This window comes from Myodes glareolus, chromosome 14 (assembly GCF_982192425.1).
Source record: "Myodes glareolus chromosome 14, mMyoGla1.1, whole genome shotgun sequence".
Taxonomy (NCBI): Eukaryota; Metazoa; Chordata; class Mammalia; order Rodentia; family Cricetidae; genus Myodes; species Myodes glareolus.
In genome coordinates, this window is record NC_142039.1 from 35828331 (window position 1) to 35849376 (window position 21046).

The 21046-nt window shown below is 37.7% G+C and overlaps 1 protein-coding gene across 6 annotated transcripts in view; it reads right to left on the reverse strand.

Annotated features, from left to right (window-relative positions):
* Sugct (succinyl-CoA:glutarate-CoA transferase) overlaps positions 1-21046 on the reverse strand; it is a 736642-nt gene that overhangs the window by 700442 nt on the left and 15154 nt on the right. For all 6 annotated transcript variants that reach the window (XR_007237119.3, XM_085699249.2, XM_048460944.3 and 3 more), the window contains exons 2-5: positions 12271-12322; positions 11576-11649; positions 8393-8478; positions 7871-7921 (exon numbers count right to left, since the gene is read on the reverse strand). Coding sequence is in view for 5 of the 6 variants with exons in the window: in XM_085699249.2 (XP_085555375.1) it covers positions 7871-7921; positions 8393-8478; positions 11576-11649; positions 12271-12322 (263 nt within the window). In the remaining variant the exon portion in view is untranslated. The remainder of the gene's footprint in view (positions 1-7870; positions 7922-8392; positions 8479-11575; positions 11650-12270; positions 12323-21046) is intronic.

Here is a 21046-nt window from a genome sequence, read left to right on the forward strand (position 1 = left end):
GTGCCCAGAAAGCCTCTCAGTCATAACTGAAAGAAAAATAAAAACTTTCCATGATAAAAATAGACTATAGGAATTTATGACCACTAAGCCAGCACTACAGGAGATACATGGTGGAATGCTTCAAAAACTGAATGGGAAAGCAAATTTATCCATGAGACCGAGACCACAGAGAAGAATAAGTCATGAGAGATAACAGTTAAATAAGAGAGGAAGAGAAAATAAACACTAAAAAAACAACAAAACAACAGTAATCAATGCACAACTTTCAGTAACTATGAATATTAGTGGTCTTAATTCATCAATCAAAAGACAGGGTATTATATTGAAAAAGAGCAGAGATCAGCTATTTGTTGTCTCCAAGGAATGCACCTCTCAACATAAAATAGGCACCACCTACAGCTGGAAGTATAGAAAAGGGCATTTGAAGCAAATGGACCCAGGAAATAAGCAGGTGTCCCTGTTATGATATCTGACAAAATAGACTTCAAACCAAAGCTAGATAAGAAAAGATAAGGAATGTCATTTCATACTAATCAACAGACTACTCCATCATGAGGATATCGCAATTCTAATGAAATATGTATACCCCAAAAGTTAACCCAATTTCATAAAACTTCTATTACTGGATGTAAAGTCATAGACTAATCCCAGCACAGTAGTTCAAGGTGACTTCAATACCCTACTCTCACTAACTGACAGATCATCATGACAAAAAGTAAACAAAGAAATATTTTAGTTATACCATGTGATGGCTATTCTTGGTTATTAACCTGACAACATCTATCAGCTTAACTAAAATCCTTGCAGCTGGGCACCCCTGTGAAGGATTTTTCTTAACTAGATCCTTTGAAGTAGAAAGACCTTAACTCCAAATCATTTGCAGTCAGAAGACTTGCCCTAAATCGGGGACACACATTCTGCTGAGAGCTTTAAGGGAAAAAAAAGACATGGAAAAAGGAAGTTTTGGGGTTTTGCCTGATTTCCCTCATTCTTGCTGACAAATTCATTACTTGACTGGTATTAAAACCTACCTCTTTGGCATCCTGACATATACTGAAGACCAGCTAAAACATCAAGCCTCAAGGACTGACCAACTATAGGAAGACAGCCATTGTTGTTAGAAGACAGCCACTTTTGGACTAGCACGACCACCTAATAATCAAGACATCCTAATAAATCCCATATAGATGCATAGATAGATAGATAGATAGATAGATAGATAGATAGATAGGAAAGGTTAGATAGAAAGATAGATGATAGATTGATTGATAGATGATAGACAGATGATAGATAGATAGACAGATACATACATTAGGTTCATTCTGCCAGTTTTAGAGACTAACTTGTCATACATCAAGTGTCTTAACAGACATCTACAGAACATTCTATTCAAAAACTGCAAAAATATACATTTTGTTTTTCTCAGAAGTCCATGGAACTTTCTCAAAATAGGTCGATTTTTAAGACACAAAGAAAATCTTAACAAATACAGTGAAACAGCTACTTGTAATCTATCTAATATAATGAAATAAGATTACAGATAAGTGGTTCCCAACCTTCGTAATGTTGCAACCCTTTAATACAATTCCTCATGTTGTGGTGACCCTGATCCATAAAATTATATCATTTCAACTTCATAACTGCAATTTTACCACTGTTATAAATTGTAATGTAAATGTTTATGCAGGATATCTGATAAGTGACTCCTCAAAGGGGTCATGACCCACAGATTTTGGACTACTGCTACAGAACAACAGTAAAAGAAACCCCAGCACAGCGAAAAACTAATGTAAATTAAACAACAGAAGAAATCAAGAAGGAAAATGAAAATACAACATATCAAAGTCTTAGAACAGAAATTTATAGCTCTATAGGGTCCAGAAAATATGCCCTCCGTAGCATATTTGTGAGAGGAACACCAGCACACTTAAAGAATTCTTTCACTGTTCTTCCTGGATGCCCAACATTACACTGGGAGCCACAGCTGCTCAACTGCATAATTTAAAAGACATGGGATTAGATCCTAGGGCAGCAAAGGCCAAATGGGAACAGAGTCAACAAAGGCAAGGTAAACATTTTTATTTTCTTTTCATTTTTTCATTTTTTAAGGTAAACATTTTTAATGTAATGAGCATTACAGACAAAGCAATGTTCACAATGGCCTGACTTGTATAGATCTTTGGCACTACCTAGTAAATTATTAATAACTATGGTGTTTTTAAAAGTGAAGTAAATAGAAAGCCTACTAAATTCTTGCTCAATCTGTAAAAGCAGAAAAATTGCTAAACAAATGAACCAAAGCTACCTTAATCACAGAAACAAAGAGTCAGGGACCTTCAACCAATTTCTAGGCTTGAATCAGTTTAGAGACAAACCCCTCAAATAAAGTAGAATCTGATTCTATTTGAGGAAAGATCTAACAACTCAAAAAAAAAAATACTAGTGACTCTTTCTCTTATCCCTCCCCCAAAGGAACTCATGACTTTCTGCTAGGGTAACAGCAAGACCCTGAAGAGTAGCTCTAAGTGACAACCAAGTAAGTTCTATGTCAGTTTTTTTATTAAGTAACTCAAGTAAAATTTTATCCTTCTCAAAGATCTCTGATGCAGTTTGATAACTGAGAGGTTTTGTCAGTTTAAAAGGACAACCTCAGCAAACAAATTTCAGTAAATTCAAATACAAGACCTGTAAGTTATAAAGGTGTGAGGACAAATACAAATTATCAAATTTCTCTCTTACACTGCCTTCCATAGTCTTAAAATATTTTTCATTATGCAAAAAATATCTGTCATAGTCATTCTGACATAAATACGCTACTGTTTATACAATGTATATGTGTAAAACTTCTGTTTTCGCAAACCCAAAAAAATCTTGTGAGTCCAGGGAGCCAAATTGAAGGATCCACCTTAAACAAGTCAGATACATCCCCCTCAACTCTCTGGTCCTAAAAAAATTTTTTTCCTTAACTTTGTCCTCTGCTCTGCCAATACCTTAAACTGGTGTAAGAGACACCAGACATTTCAATATCACAAACACCGGACAGGAACAAACAGACCAGCTACACCAGGATGTGACCAGCACCCAGCTTTCTCAGGTTCCCCCTCCAAAGACAATGCCCACAAAAAAAGCAGGAAGCAGTCTTGAGAATCCACTGCCCCCAATTCCTTTAACCTGTGGTGCCTAACTTCCTGCCTTTTTATTATAAAAAAAGAGATGAGAATGTAATGGTCTGGTCTGTCTCTTAAAGAGATAAGCTGTGCCCACTCCCTCCCCCATCCACTGAGGCAGGCAGATCTTCCTTCCTACTTGCAACCTGAGTCTCTTCCTTTCCCATCTCCCTCTCGAAGAGGCAGCTTCTGCCTCTCCCTTCTTTCTCTCGGTCTCCCTTCTCTCTCTCTCTCTCTCTCTCTCTCCCTCTCCCTCCATAACCCCCTAATAAATATCTTATGCAGAAAAAGAAAAGAAAAAGAAAATGAAATAATCAAATCATTCAGGGCCTACAAGACACTGAATTAATTCTTGGAGACACTAACACCGTTGTAGACCTCCAGTTGAAGTAGGGGTTTTATGAAGGTCAGGTGATCAGTGAAGTTTTAGCCAAATTCTGAATCATAGCAGTCCAATGGGTTCCTGAACTCACCCTGAGTATATTTCCCCATTCCTATAATGCACAATTAGAATAGATATACTTAGAAGTCAGAAGATGAATTTTCACATTCATTCCCTGGTATGTGGAGTGAGGAACATTATGGTTGGAAAGGCTTAATAGAAGTCATTAATCTGCCTATACCAGGTAAAACAGTGAACCAAAAGCATTTTCACATCCCTGAATATGATTACTCTATCATCAGGGTCTTAAGAGATGCAAGGGTGGTAGTTTCCACTGTATATCTCTTTACCTCTCATATTAAGCCTGCCCAGAAGAGAGATATATCATGAAAAATAATCACAGGCTATTGCAAACTTAATCAAGCTCTGACTCCAAACAGCTGTTGGACAAGGGCATGGTTTCCTTGCTTAGCAGAGTTACCATGTATGTTACCTCTCCTAGTACCATGTATGTAGCTATTCATCATGCAAATACTTTTATCATCATTCTTGTCCATAAAGACTCTCAGAAGTAATATGATTTCGCCTGGCAAGTAAATCTTTATAGTTCTAATTCAATAATCTATTAATTATCTATTCCTATGCCATAACAAATTGAATAGACCTTGATTGCTTGCCTCTGCTGCAAGGTATTATATTGCTCCATTATACTCATGACAGCATGATGATTTGATAAAGCAAACAGGAAACAGCAACTAGTTTGGACTTGTTGATAAAGAATATGCACACAAGAAGATGATAAATAAATACAATTGAAGCTGAAGAACCTTCTAGCTCAGAAAATGTCTGGGAATTTAGTGGTATAAGACTCATAGAAATATTCTTTCTAAGGTGAAGAAAGAAGCACAAGGCATGGCAGGCGCATTTGTGTTCTGGAGGAAATACATTCCTCACTAGGATGTTACTCTAACCCACACAGCAAATAATCTGGAAAGTTGTTAGTTTTGAGTACAGTCTAGACCAGAAGACAGCTTTTCAGCAGGTACAGGCTGCTATATGGGCTGTTGTGCCACTTGGATCACAAGATCTAGCAGGCTCAATTGTATTTGAGGCGTCAATGGCAGAGAGTAATGCTGCTTGGAGCTCTGGAAAGCTTCCACAGGTGAATCATAGAAAAGGCACTTAGAATTTTATAGCAAGGGTTGGAGAGATGGCTCAGCGGTTTAGAGCACTGGCTTCCAAAGGTCCAGAGTTCAATTCCCAGCAACCCCACGGTGGCTCACAACCATCTATATTGAGATCTGGTGCCCTCTTCTGGCCTTCAGGCATACATGCAGGCAGAATACTATATACATACTAAATAAATTTTAAAAAGAAGAATTTGATAACAATAAAGTTAAAGTTGATTCTTTGGCTTTAAAAAAATCTAAAAGTTTAAACTTGGTTCCCTAACCAAGTAGACAAATGAACACAAATTCATTAAAGTGAGTTGGAAAGTTTAGTGATAACAAACAAACAAGATTTATCTTACATGATGCAGTCAACCATATTTGCATCAGGAATTAACAGATAATAATTAAGGGGTGCCAGCAGCACAGACACTGAGAGAAACAACTAATAAATGAGACCTCCTGAAACTGAAAAGCTGCTGTAAAGCAAAAGACACCATCAACAAGACAAAGCAACAGCCTATAGAATGGGAAAAGATCTTCACTAACCGCACATCAGACAGAGGACTGATCTCCAAAATATACAAAGAACTCAAGAAATTGGACACCAAAAGATCACATAATCCAAAAAAAAGAAAAAAAGAAAAAAATGGAGTACACACCTAAACAGAGAACTCTCAACAGAGGAATCTAAAATGGCTGAAAGACACTTAAGGAAATGCTCAGCATCCTTAGTCATCGAGAAATGCAAATCAAAACAACTCTGAGATTGCATCTTACGCCTGAAAGAATGGCCAAAATCAAAAACACTAATGACATAAACTTATGCCGGAGAAGTTGTGGGGAAAAGGGAACACTCCTGCATTGCTGGTGGGAGTGCAAGCTGGTATAAACCCTTTGAATGTCAGTGTGGCGATTTCTCAGAAAATTAGGAAACAACTTTCCTCAAGTCCCAGTAATACCACTTTTGGGTATATATTCAAAGGATGCTCAATCGTGCCACAAGGGCATGTGCTCAACTATGTTCGTAGCAGCTTTGTTTGTCATAGCCAGAACCTGGAAACAACCTAAATGCTCCTTGACTGAAGAATGGATAAGGAAAATGTGGTACATTTGCACAATGGAGTACTACACAGCAGAAAAAAATGACATTTTGAATTTTGCAGGAAAATAGATGGAGCTAGAAAACATTATTTTGAGTGAGGTAACCCAAACACAGAAGGACAATTATCACATGTACTCACTCATAGGTGGTTTTTAAACATAAAGCAAAGAAAACCAGCCTACAAACCACAATCCCAGAAAGCTTAGACAACAATGAGTACACTAAGAGAAACTTACATAGATCTAATCTACATGGGAAGTAGAAAGTAGAAAAAGACAAGATCTCCTGAGTAAATTGGGAGTATGGGGACTTTGGGGGAGGGTTGAAGCGGGGAGGGAAGAGTCAGGGAGGGGAGCAGAGAAAAATGTAGAGCTCAATAAATATCAATAAAAAAAATAACTAAGGGGTGCTATACAGCAAGAGCTCTTCTAAGCCTTTAAAATGTATTAGCTCAATTCTAAGCAGCATGGAAAGGCATTACAGTACTAATCCTACTTTACTGATGAGAACATTGAGGCACAAGGAAATAGTCTACCTAAATTTACATAGCCTGTAAGGAAAGGAGGTGGAGTTCAAATCTCATGTCAAGATGCATACCCTTAACCACTATGCAATACTACCCCAGAAGAAAAACATGCTGAGATGAGATATGGGAATGATGGACATCTGGAAAAACATGCCAGTGAAAGCGTGGTTTCTCTGACAATTGTGATCCCATGTTCAAATGTCAGTTTTCCCCCTTACTTATATTAAAATAAGAATCAAAAACTTTATTAAAGTGAATATTAAATTCAACAGAGTTTATTTCTAAAAAGAATGATATCAGGCAATGTTGAAAATCAGGAGAGATCCAAGGGACTCCATACAGCAATGTGGGTAGTCAATACTTATAAACAAGAAGAAATCAGATGCAGAAAACAACCATCTGATCAGTTGGCAGCCAAAGATTGGCTGAAGTTTTGTTGCTGTGATTAAGAGTTTGTTATTTATCACAGTAATATAGCCAAAAATTGTTTATTTAATAAATTAAATTGTATTTTATTACAAATGTGATAGCTATAGACCAAATTTAACATTAGCTATGTGATCTTTAAGATATCATTTATATCTCATGCCAGTCAATTATCTTCCATAGCAATGAGGATTCTTTTTTAAAAAACAAACAAAAACCACATTTATTTAGTTGCCAGTGGTGCACACCTTTAGCCCCAACACTCAGGAGGCAGAGGCAGGGGTATCTCTGGGTTCAAGGCCACCTGATCTTCTGAGTGAGTCCCACATAGCCAAAGTTAAGCAGAAAAACCCTGTCTCGAAAATCTAAACCAAATAAAAACAAAAACTGTTTGTTTGTTTGTGTATGATTATGCACATGCCACACATGCGTGTGGAAGTCAGGGTACAATTTATAGGAATTGGTTCTCTCTTTCCATAATGTGGGTCCTATGATTGAACTCAGATCCTCTTGGAAGCAAGCACCTTTACCACCTGAGCCATCCCACTAGCCCCAAAATGAAAATTCTAATACTTCATTTACAAAAAAAAATTGTGAAGTTTGGAGGCGAAAGTATAGTAAGTACTGTACTCAAGTCCAGAATCTGGTGCCAAAAGAACTCAATCTACAATACTAAGACTTTAATTACATGCAACAGATAATTTATTGAGAACACTATATTTACTAAAAATGTCAGCTCAGATATACATACACGCAACATTCATTGGGTTCAGTGGATTGCCTTTATATATTTATTAATATATGTATGTGTGTAACAGTAACAATGAAAGAAAAAGAGGCCATGAATTTGAGAGGAAGTAAGAAGGGAACATGGTAAGGAATGAAAGAATGGGTGATGCTGTAATTATATTTTAATTAAAATATAAAAATCCAAAACACTAGTGCGAAACAAGCCACAAAATACTCAACTCAAATTACTGAATAGAATTTATAGCCACAACTTACAGATTCCCAATAAAACAAAGCTTTAAGACCCTTTCCTAGGTTTCAAAATTCAAGAACCCAAGCACTAAGATACCATAGCACATACTGTACCTCTTTAATGATTTGCGCCCCTCTTGGATCCTTGATATTAACAGCTATACTCTAAAAATCAAAATGTAGACATTAAAATGTTTTCATAAACCTTTTCAGCATTGCTTGCAGTTAAACAACAGAGCCACTCATACCATATAAATTCTCACTGAAAAGCAATCTTAGTTTCTTTCTGAACAAATACTTAAGTCTTCTTTGTTGACTTCATTTACAATCAAAATGTTTACCTAACAGCAAGAACCACAGTAAATACTTTTCAATACTAATACTGTAATACCAATATAGAACCAATAAATGTAAAAAACCAAATTACTTGTTCTCCACAGAATTTTTCAATTATGAATTCTCATAATTTCTTAAGTCATTTAGTAGAGAAGGAATAGTAATACAAACTCTACTGCTTGGATGTGACCAAGAATATTCGAAATATTATTTGTCTATCAAAAAGTAAGTCATGATATCAAAGTTTTGTAACTACCAAGTGAATTACACAACTAAAGCAAAAACAGGAAATAGTCTTACTTTTTTATTTCGATTAACACTAAGAAAATAGGTACTTTCTGTATTCGCAAAAGGAGGTCCCCAAGTCCGGGTGTCATCACCAGTTCCTGCAAATGATAATATGAGCTGTTAATTGCAAACCAACAGGCTCATTCCTTGTGCATACATACTCCCAGGTACCTGCACAAGGTCAACTCATCCTAAGGGATCCTGACCCTTTGGGGGCTTCTGTAGCTCAACATAATTTCCCAGATCTCCATTTTTTTTTGTTTGTTTGTCTGTTTTGTTTTGTTTTTCAAGACAGGGTTTCTCTGTGTTGCTTTGGAGCCAGTTCTGGGACTAGCTCTTGTAGACCAGGCTGGCCTCGAACTCACAGAGATCTGCCTGCCTCTGCCTGCTGAGTGGTGAGATTAAAGGCAGGCATGCGCCACAGATCTCCACTTTTTAATGCTAACTGCTAAACCATTCCATATTCAATTTCACTAACTTGTATTGAAGGTCAAAATCCAGAAGGAAGTATTTCGTTAATGATCTTTAGAGTTGATAAACAGCAAATTTAGGGGGCACACATTTTTCAGTTTTTGGCAAGCATGTTGATCAGTTCCTTCATTATTTCTTGACACTGAGTGTGAAATGAAAATATGGAGTAAACAAAAATGTGTGTTACATATTTTTAATCTGAATAATAATGTGAGCATGTATGCTAAATTAGCATAAATGGTTGAGTATACAATGACTAATAATCTATAAACTATTTCTGTAGAATTGGAAAAGTCTAATACAGGCTGGGGCAATGGCTCAGAAGTAAGTAATGTGCTTGCTACACCAGCACAGTTCAAATCCCCAGAACCCATATAAAATTCAGGTGGGTGTGGCAGTCTGCCTTTATTCCCAGTTCCTATTAGGTAGAGACAGAGCAATATAAATACAAACATTAACTTGGTTACCAACTAAAATGACTAGAGAATTAGAATGGATGCTCTATCTAGGAACAGATGATGCAATAAAAGCAGAGGTTTAAATTGAGGCCTGTAATCTCAACACTGAGGATGCTGTGGCAGGAAGATCATGAGTTCAAGACCAGTGTGCTCTACTTAGCAACAAGTCTCCATCTCTCTACCCTCTCTCTATTTCTCTCTCTCTAAAAAAAAGGGGGAAGAAAAAGAAAAAGAATCTAAAATAGGTATGAGTCAAGCAGTGGTGCCACAGCCTTTAATCCCACCACTTGGGAAACAAAGGCAGGCGCATCTCAGTGAGTTCAAGACCAGCCTGGTCTACAAAGGGAGTTTCAGGACACCAAGGGATATTACACAGAGAAACTCTGTCTCAAAAAGAAAAAAGAAAAGAAGACGATGAAAAAGATTAGAAGGGTTGGTATTCAAATAGGACTAGAATAAGGAAACTAGAACTTCATAGAACCTGGAGTGGGAGGCGGGGAGTTCAGCATTTACGTTCACGAAGACGTAAAGTGGTGTCTGTCACTGACCGGCTGGGTGAGGTGCTGTCTCTGGAAAGCAGCACTTGATAAGCACTTCTGCCAGTTGAGATAACAAGCTCAGGCTCACTGAATGCAGTGATGATATTCACCTTGGTGCTAATGAGAATCTTCTGCTAACTGCTTTAAGTTCTTATGAAAATCTATATAGCAGGGATTTGAGTCTCCCAAGTATTCTACTTTGAAGGGTTAATCACTTATTGTAAATTAATAAATTCATACTCTTGTTAATTATTTATCTTTTGAGTCTTATGGATAAATAACTACTATAAAACCAGACTAGACCATTCTTGCTGATTTGAGAATTCTGCTCCAGATCCTTAAGGATCAGATCTTTGAAAAACAAATAATAATGTTATTTTGTTGTTGTTTTTGAGACATATTCTTATTTAGCACGTGTTGGCCTAGAACTCATTAGGTGATAAAGAATGACCTTGACCTACTGATCCTTTGCTTCCACTTCCCTAGTACTCAGATTACATGGGGGCACCACACAGAATAACAATTATTTTCAGAAATTCCACAATAAACAAGTTTAAAGGATGGTGTAGAAAACAAAAACGGATGGGGATTATGCCTACCTAAATAGTTGCTAGAGAACAGGGATGTACTACATTGACACTTTCCCGAGCATTTTATCAATAATAGCATGAACTAACAGGTTGCCAAAATGCTGAAAAGGCACCACATAAAATGGAAAATGTGTCCACAGAGGTTGTTTACTTGATATGCACAGGAGAAAGAATGACATGGAAAAATGTCACATCCTAGCACTGTAGTCTGTGTCTTTAATGCTCCAGACTAGTCTGGGTTAGGAAAAAAGATGCTTTTAATAAATAAATAAATAAAGCCGGGTGGTGGTGGTGCACGTCTTTAATTCCCAGCACTTGGGAGGCAGAGGCAGGCAGATCTCTGTGAGTTCAAGGCCAGCCTGGTCTACAGAGCAAGTTCCAGGACAGGCTCCAAAGATAGAGAAACCCTGTCTCAAAAAACTTAAATAAATAAATATCTTTACAAAGTAAAAATTTCCAAAGAATTTATCCAAAATATGCTTTACTTACCCCTTTACAAACTTTTATAATAATAAAATGTTGAAATATTTCTTTTATTTGAAAATAATGATTTAGGTTGGGTATTTGGCTCTCCTGTTGAAGAACTTTGGTTCTTTTTCCTTTTTTTTTTTAATTTGAATCCTATTTCCTTCTTTTTCTGCACCTTTGCTCTTCAGTCCAAAGTCAGGGAGTGTAGTCACACTCATGTGACCATTCCTATGGCTTTAGGGGCACCGGGATCAGAGCAGAGTTCTTGCATGTTCCTTATTAAATGTGTGAACTTGAACAAGTTGCCTTACTTCTTGACGCCTTTATCTTCTCACTGCTACATTAGGACTCGTTTATCAGCATGTAGAGTTGCTATAAAGATTCAACTAAGATCAGTAGAGGGCTTAGAGCTTTGCCTAGCACTTGGTGTTGCTGCCAGCATCGCAACAGAACTTTCCAGTATATGAGAGGGAACTGGCTTGAGCCTGTCCTTGATACATATAAGTAAAAGATAATTAATATAGATACAGAGAAAAATGAGGGATGGTGAAAAATGCCTCATTTCCATTATTTCCTCATCAATTATGGTTACACTAATCCTGGATATTTTTAAAATTACCAAAAACATTTACTGCCCCTAATCTATTATTTAAGGGTAAACAGATTCACCTGGTTTTTCCACCTTTATGACTTCTGCTCCAAGGTCGCCTAAATTCATCGTGGTGAAAGGTCCAGCCAGCACTCTATATTGGTAAACAGAGACAGATAAAAGACCATCTTCAAAATATGTGAATTAACAATTTTAAGCCCAATTAACACAGAAAAGCTTATATAATGCTAGCAATGATCAAACTTGCTAAAACTGTAATTTTCAATATTTATCAAGAACTTTAAAAAATTATAACTCCTTTGATGCAGCAACTTTATTTCTAGAATTCTATACTGAGGAATAGAATTCTATTGGTACCAAATAGAATTCTTTGATACCAAAGCAAAGATTTGCATATAAAAAGGCCTTATTCAGGCAACTGGGGGACATTTAGAAATGTCACCTTTCATTAACCCTAATGAGCATGGGAAATTATTCAAAACATATTGGTACATTTAAAATATAAGTAAAAACATAATTTCTATATAGTTCTAATTTGGGGAAAGTTAATTATATGCAAATATGTATATTGGGAAAATTCATAAATACTACACTTATTGTCTTTGAAAATAATGATAGTCCAGAATTTCTTTTCTGTTTATTCACCAAAACTCCAACATAAGCATGTAAATATCTCTTTATAATCTAAAAACTAATAAAGCCTTTCAAAATAGGGGGGACTCACTCACTAGACTGAAGATAATCCAACACAAACCTTGTTAGATCCAGAATTCTCACACCATCCAGTGGCTTCGTACTATCAATATCTGACAAAACAGGTAACGTTGAAGAGTATGAATTACAAATTTTCAAAGTAAACATTGCATAATTCTTGATATTCTAAGTAATCTGTTATTATCAAAAGCAATTTTCCTTCACAATAATTCTGTTTGGTATGTAACATAGAAACCTTGGCCTGTCTCATTTAAAAAAAAATATTTGCAGAGGTCTGATGGAAGCATAAGGGAAGGATTTACAGCCTCTCCCCTCTGCATTCCAGAAACATGAACAAGACAAACAAGACTGCAAAGACTGTGGGCTGCCACTCAAGCCTCCCTCACCAAGCAGCAAGGGGAGCCTGCAGGAGCCAGAGGATTGTGACTTCACCTTCCCAGTACAACTGTGCTAGAAATGTATTCCATAGCGTATTCTAATTTCTTACTTCCTACCCTTGCCTATATGTCTGCTGATGGCTTTGATTTTGATTGCTCGGTCAGATTTCTTGACTGTTCTGTGTATTTCTCGACCCACTCTTTTACTGTGCACTTTCTTCTACCTGGACTTTTCACCTGCCTCTCATACACTCCCCTCTTACTCCTGTCTTCTGCTTTCTCCCAGCCTTATCCTCTCTTTTTAATTCTTGGTTACACCATCCGTAGCTTTAACAACCTCTAAAATCTGTGGGTTCAACAGTATTTTGGCTTTCTCCTCTTCCAGTTTGTTGCCCACCATTATCAATTATATTTTTTTATTTTCAAAGTCGATCTAAATCTAATACTTATCCCTGTCTTTGCTTATCTACTTCCCTCCTGAACCCAATTTTAGTTACTAAAATTAGTATTTGCCCTGCTACCCATGTTTGTTTATCCTCCAACACTTACTGAAGTCAAAGGGACTGTACTGGCTGATTCTCTATCAGCTTGACACAAGCTAGAGTCATCAGAGAGGATGGTGCCTCAATTGAAGAAATGCCTCTCTGAGATCCAGCTGTAAGGCATTTCCTCAATTAGCGATCAATGGAAGAGGGCCCAGTCCACTGTGGGTGGTGCCGTCCCTGGGCAACTGGTCCTGGGTTCTATAAGAAAGCACGCTGAGCAATCCAGGGGATGCAAATGAGTAAGCAGCACTGTCCATGCCTCTGCATCAGCTCCTGCCTCCCGGATCCCTCCCTGACAGAGTTCCTATCCTGATACCCTTCAATAATGAACAGAAAACGGAAGCGTAAGCCAAATAAACCCTTTTCTCCGCAACTTGCTTTTCTGTCATGGTGTTTCCCTGCAGCAATGGAAACCCTAAGATAGAGACCACAACTTTTAACTGGCTAACACAACGTTTAAATAGGCCAACCTAATATGGAAAAATCTCTCACTGAAACTCTTTCAAAGTTATTATGGATTATATCAAACTGACAGTTAAAACTAACCACTGGGACTGTAACATGGCTTAGCTGCTAAAGGCAGTAACTTCCAACCCCCGACACCCTGAGTTTCATACTGGAACACACTCCCAAAAGTTGTCCACTGACCTGCATACATTGACTGGGGATATGCACACCTTTTTGCATACACACACATGCAAATAAAATAACCAGCTCTGGAAGAGTTACTAAAGGAGGAAAACATGTTCAAAATATATTATATGAAAAAATTTTAAAACCACCCTGTGGTGGTATGGTCGAAATGCTATTTAAAATGCTTCAGATATTCTTTTTCAGATTTTTTTTACAGTGATGTGTTTGGGTGCTTTTGTTGTTGTTGTTGTTGTTGTTCAAGACAGTGTTTCTCTGTGTAACAGCCCTGTTTCCTGTAAAGGAACAGGATGAATCGGCACTAGAATGCAGATACAAATGAGAACCAGAAAAGGGTGCTGGATCCCCTAAAAATGGAGTTACAGGAGTTTGTAAGTAACCCAATGTGTGAGCTGGGAACTGAACTCTAGTCCTCTGCAAGAGCTGCAAGCAGTTTTAACCACAGGGCTATCCCTCCATCTTCAAATATCAGATTTCTCCATAACATCACTAGAAGCTAAAATAGAGCAAAACATTTCAAAAAAAATTGAGGATACAGAAATTTCTTTCTGCCAAGCAGTGGTGATGCATACCTTTAATCCCAGCACATGGGAGGCAGAGGCAAGAAGATGTCTGTGAGTTCGAGGCTAGTCTGGGCTACAGAGCAAGTACCAGAACAGGCTACAAGCTACACAAAGAAATCCTGTCTCGAGAAAAACAAAAACAAACAAACAAAAAACAGAAATTTCTTCCTGAAGTTCTAAATCCAGTCAAGTCACAAAGCATGTGTGAAAGTAGAAAATACTGAAAACCTTTACCTCTACATAGCCTTCCTCAGAAAAAAAAAATTGCCACTAGGTGTCACCATCCAACAAAAAGATGAGCAACAAACAAACAAAAAAAATAGCAGTAGACAAAGGAGAACATTAGAGAGAATGGCGAGGATCAAAATGGGGTACAAATGGCTCAGGATACTTAAAATGGAACAAGAAAATACTATTAAGCAGAACTCGGACACATGGACAGATGAACCTTTGAACTGGGCTGCAGACACAACACCCGACCCTGGGTGAACTGACTTTTGAAATACTGTTAAGTCTGATGATCTGTAGGATGGACCCCATTATCCAAACTATTCAGAGAGATATGACAAGATGATTTTTTATAGTCACCTGTAATAATTTCTGACTGATATTATTTCCATCCAACCACACTGCAATTTAAAATATAAAAAATTATAAATACACGAAAGCTGCCCCCCAGGAAAGGATAGCAGAAACTGCAAGGGAATTGCTGCTCCTCAAGAGATCGCAGGGGCATCAGAGGGATCCAAGGTAACTACTAGGAAGGGATTTACCACCTCCGCTCTACCACACACCAGAACACTTTTGCTACAGAGACCAGTGGATCCTACTCATTCCTCCCACATACAGCATCAAGTGAAGCCAGACTTGAGAGAGCCAGACGAATCTGAGAACTTTACCCTTCCACACACCACAGCTGTGCCTGCAACTCATTCTGTAAGTATCCTTTTTTTATTTCCTACTTACACATATTTAATTTCCACTCTTGCATATATGTCTCATGATGGTTCTGAGTGTGCCTGTATATTGCTCAGTTAGATTGCAGGACTGTTGTTTATGTTTCTCCAGCCACATATCATAAGACATACTTTCTTACACTTTTCAAACCCATCTCATACTCTTCTTCTCCTTAGGTGTTTTCTTTTTTTCTCTTATTCTTATCCCAGCCTCCTTTTTCTTTGTGATTGTAATCTTTCAGAGATTTAACAGTCTCTAAAATCTATGGATAAGGAGCTGGAGAGATAGTTCAGTGGTTAAAATGCTAACTGCTCTTGTAGGGGACCAGGTTCAGTACCCAGCGCCTGTATCAGGTAGTTCACAACTGCCTATAACTCTGTGGGCATCTGCATGCATACAGCATGTGTGAGCATACATACACACACCTGCATACACAAAACACAAATCAAAATAATAATAATAATAATAATAATAATAATAATAATAATATTTTAGTTTTTTGAGACGGGATTTCTCTGTGTAACCACCGTGGCTGTCCTGGAACTTACTTTGTAGACCAGGCTGACCTTGAACTCACAGAGATCTACCTGCCTCTGCTTCCCAAGAGCTAGGATTAAAGGTGTGCACCACCACCACCTGCTAATAATAACTTTTTAAAAATAAGTAAAATCTATGGACCCCGAAAGTATCTGAACTTTTTCCTCACAGCTACTTTGCCCACCTCACTTTTTTCAAAGTAGTTCTAATATTAATCCTCATCCTACGCACGGTACTTTTCTCCCACTCGTTTGTTCAGTTAAAATTTAAATATACTCCATACTATCCTTGGTTGTTTATCTTCCAAGAGTTGTTGGAGTCAAAGTAGACACTGTATAATGTTAATACCAAACAGTCACTGTTGCTATCCTAGTTAAAACAATACTCAGGGAATAACAAAAAGTACCCTGAGCTCCTGGACTGAGAAACTATTTTCTAAATGGCACACTCAACTCTACCACATACAAATCTGACTTGAATATTACAAATACTTCCAAAAAGAATATAACTAGAAAATAACAAACCTAGCAAAAGAAATAATACCACATGTAAATCCCAATGCAGTAACAAAGAAATATGAGAAACCAAGACAACATAACACCTCCAAAGATTACTACCCCTACAGCAATGTCATTTAGCAAGAGTGAGTTAGATGAAATCTTGCACAGATAACTTAAATGATTATACATATGCTGAAAGAAAGCAAAGCAAAAAGCTCCTGAACAAGAATACTACAAGTGAATAAAATAAAGGAGGAGAAAAATATGAAGCATGAACTCAACAAGTAGAAACGCGGAGGAAAATGATCTAAAACCCTGGAAATGAAGAGTATAACACTTCAAATAAAAAAACTGTATAAAGTCTCACTTACAGAATGGATCAAAAAAGATTAGACTAACACAGCCTGGAGAAAAGGTAAAGGAACTGGAACAATCCAACAAGGACAAAGATAAGCTAATAAGGTACCAGGAAGCATCCAAATACATGGGACACTTTGAGAAGACCAAGTATACAGACAATTGGTATGAAAGAGTCCAATCTAAAGCCAAAGAAATCATTTTAAAAATGGTTGTAATAGAAAAAAAATAGTCATAATGGAAAATTTCCCAGGACGAGGAAAGCAGATGCCAATCCAGATAAAGGAAGCATTTATGACACCAAACAGACAAGATTAAAAAGTACCTCCCCTCATCATATAATAGCAAAAAAAATTAAGTATAAAGAACAAAGAAAATATATTGAAAGAAGAAAAAGGGAGACAACAAATCTCAAATAAAGTTAGGCTCCAAAGAATAACACCACATTGTTCAACTGAAATCTTAGAAAGCAGGAAGGCCTACACAAATGTGTTTCAACTTCTGAAAGACAACACCTCTAACCCAGACTACCATCCCCAGCAAATATTTCTGTCATAATGGAAGGGAAAATGAAACTTTTTCATAATAAAAATCGTTAAAGAATTTTACAACCACCAAGCAAGCCCTGCAGAAGAAACTTGAAGAACTCCTTCAGACTATAGGGAAAAAATCCATTCATGAGGCCACAAGAAATATTTTTTTTTTAGTTTTCGTGCTAGAATAATAGTTAGACAGGACGAAAAAAAGGATAGTTGGAACAAGATGTTTATTCTCTCTATTCTTCTTCAATATAGCAGTAGAAATCTTAGCAATAACCCATATGAGAAGCTAACAAATGGAATGCAAACAGTCAAGAAAGAAGTAAAAGTATTTTTATTCGTAAATAATGTGATTCTATACACAAGACCTTGTAGCACGAATTCTAATTGGTCTTAATAAAGAAAACCCAGAGGCAGATATTAGGGAGGAAAGCTGAATGATCAGAGAAAGCAATGCAGCCAGCCACAAGACAGACCTTTTTCCTCTACCAAATCTTCAGACTGAAAGTGATACTGTCTCTACTAATCCTCAGACTGAATGCTGAGACTGTTCTGAGCTCTGGCCTCCTCCTGCCTTATATTTCTCTCTGTGTCCAGCCATATCACTCCTATCATCACCTCCCTAGTGCTGGGATTAAAGGCTTATGATCACAACCGCTGGGATCACCTTTGTATGAGCTCTGTTTCTCTTTTAGACTGGATCAATTTTGTGTAGCCTAGGCTGGCCTTGAACTAACAGAGATACCTCTGCCTCTGTCTTCCAAGTTCTGGGGTTAAAGGTGTGTGCCACCACTGCTTGGCCCCTAGTGGTTTAGCTCTGCACTCTGATCTTCAGGCAAGCTTTATTTGTTAAAACACAAACAAAATATCACTACAAGACCTAAAAAAAAAATTTTATTTTAATTTTTTAAAATTTTTTTGGGTTTTTGAGACAGGTTTCCCTGTGTTACAGTCCTAACTGTCCTGGAACTACCTCTTGAAGACCAGGCTGGCCTCGAACTCACAGGGATTCACTTGCCTCTGCCTCACAAGTGCTGGAATTAAAGGAGTGTGCCACCACCGCCTGGCCAAGACCCAAAAATTCTTAAACTGATAAACGCTTTCAGCAAAATGGTGGGATAAAAATACACAAAAGACAGTAGCATTCCTATGCAACAATGAAAAACAAGCTGAAGAAAATGAAAGAAATAATCCTATTCAAAATGGCCTCAAAAAATAAATTGCTTTACAATAAACCTAAGCAAGGAAAACACTAGAAGATGGAAAGACCTTCATGCTCATGTGTTGGAAGAACCAATATTATGAAAATGGCTGACCAATCAAAATAAATCTAGAGTCAAAGTAATCTCAACCAAAATTCCAATTATGTGCTTCACAGAAATATTTTATGTGCATCGGTATGTTCCCTGCATGTTTGTCTGTTTAAGAGTGTCAGATCTTGGAGGTACAAACAGTTGTGAGCTGCCATGTGGGTGCTGGGTACTGAACCCAGTACCGCTGAGCCATCTCTCCAGCCCCAACACAGAAATATTTTTTTAAAATCTTAAATTTGCACATGGAAGCATAAGAGACCCCAGATAGCCATAGCAATCCTCAGCAAAAAGGATACTGATGAAGGTATCATCATATCTGATTTCAAACCGTATTGTAGACCCATATTATACATTAGAGAAAAGAAGCATCTTCAACAAATGCTGCTGAGAAAACTGTGTATCTATATGTAAAGAATGAATCTAGATCCTTATTTCTCAGCGTGTTCTAAAATCATTTCTAAATGAATGAAGGACCTCAACATAAAAACTGAAACTCTGAAACTGTCACAAGAGAAAGTAAGGCTGGGTAGTAGAAACATACACCTCTAATCCCACCACTTGAGAAGCAGAGACAGGTGATCTCTATGGGTTTGAGGCCAGCCTAATCTACAAAACAAATTCCCAAGACAACCAGCACTATGACATGAAGAAACACTATCTCCAAAAAAAATGAGAGAGACAGATACAGAAACAGAGAGACAGAGACAGAAAAGAAAAAGGGGAAAATAGGGAGTACACTTAGGATATAGATAAAGACTTTTCCAATTGCTCAGGAAGTGAGGTCACTAATTAACAAATGAAATCTCATGAAATTAAAACCTTCTGCAAAGCAAACTGTCAACTGAGTAAAGAAACAGCTGTTAAATGGGAGAAAACTTGACAGCAAGACATTTGGCAGAGGATTATCTAAATATATGAGGAACTAACAATCCAATCATAAAGGAGGGATAGGGAAGTAAACAGAGTTCTCAAAAAAAGACAAACAAGTGCCTAGTAAACATTTTAAATTGTTCAAATATCATTATTCATTAAGGAAATGCAAATTAAAACTAACTTGAGGTACTGTTTCAGCATATTCACATTGGTCACCATCAAGAAAATAAATGAGCCATGGTGGCACATGCCTTTAATCCTAGCAATTGGGAGGCAGAGGCAGGCAGATCTCTGAGTTCGAGGCCAGCCTGGTCTACAAGAGCTAGTTCTAGGACAGGCTTCAAAGCTACAGAGAAACCCTGTCTCAAAAAAAGAAAAGAAAAGAGAAGGAGGAGAAGGAAGGAGGAGGAGGAGAGGAGAAGAAAAGAAGAAGAAGAAGAAGAAGAAGAAGAAGAAGAAGAAGAAGAAGAAGAAGAAGAAGAAGAAGAAGAAGAGACAGAAAGAAAGAAAGAAAGAAAGAAAGAAAGAAAGAAAGAAAGAAAGAAAGAAAATAAATGAAAGTCCAGGCATGGTGGTACACTCCTTTAATTCTAGCATTTAGTAAGCAGAAGCAGAAGGATCTCTGTGAGTTCAAGGACAGCCTGATCTACATAAGCATTCAAGACCAGAGCTACACAGTGAGATCTTATTTCAAAAAAAGACAAAAAGAAAATAAAAGAAACAAAACAAAGGGCAACAAATGCTGGTGTGGATATAAGGAAATGGGAACTTAACCTGCTGTTGGTGGTGCTCCGTTAAGGGAGCAGAGCAGAAGAAGAAACAGATACCTCTGCTGAGAAACTCCCTTGGGAGCAGAGGAGAAGAACAACTTTTAGCAGGAGCTGGCTCAGATTGCTACATTTCTGCAGGGAGTTTCTCCTTTAACAGAGTGAAGCAGAGAGTTTAGAAGAAACAGTTACCTCTGCTGGAAAGCTCCTGTAGGGAGGCAGAGCAGAAGGAGGAAATGGATACCTCTGCCAGGAAACTCCTTTAGGGGGTGGAGCAGAACGGGAGACCAGCCCACCATGAGACCCCAGTTTCTGGTATAGCCTGACTTCTCAACAAGACAAATGAAAATACTTTCTCCTCACAGCTGTAACCATCCAGGATACCTTCCCTTTGCAGCTGTAGGTATAGCCTGACTTCCCAACAAGTCAGGACACCTTTCCTTCTGGAGTTGTAACCAAACTCCAGTAACCAAATACTTTCTGAATGGACTGAAGACCTGCTCCACAGACAGAACCCATACCTGGCACTGTCATCAAGACCAAGAACTTGTGGCTAGACAGGCCCTAGGAGAGAACCTACTACTGTTATTCTACTAAATGGACACAGTATTAACCAATTCCTAATAATTTTTTCTTATACCCATAGATTAATGTATCTTTCAGCATTTGTCAGGGATGGTGCGGGAGAATTGTCTGTATTCTGTCAATCATGTTTTAAATAAACACTGATTGGCCAGGCAGGAGATGTAGGCGGAAAAAACAGACAGGAAGTGGAAATGATGCAAGGAGAGCAGGAGAATTCTAGGGAGGAGGAAGTCAATTCCTCTGACTCCTGTC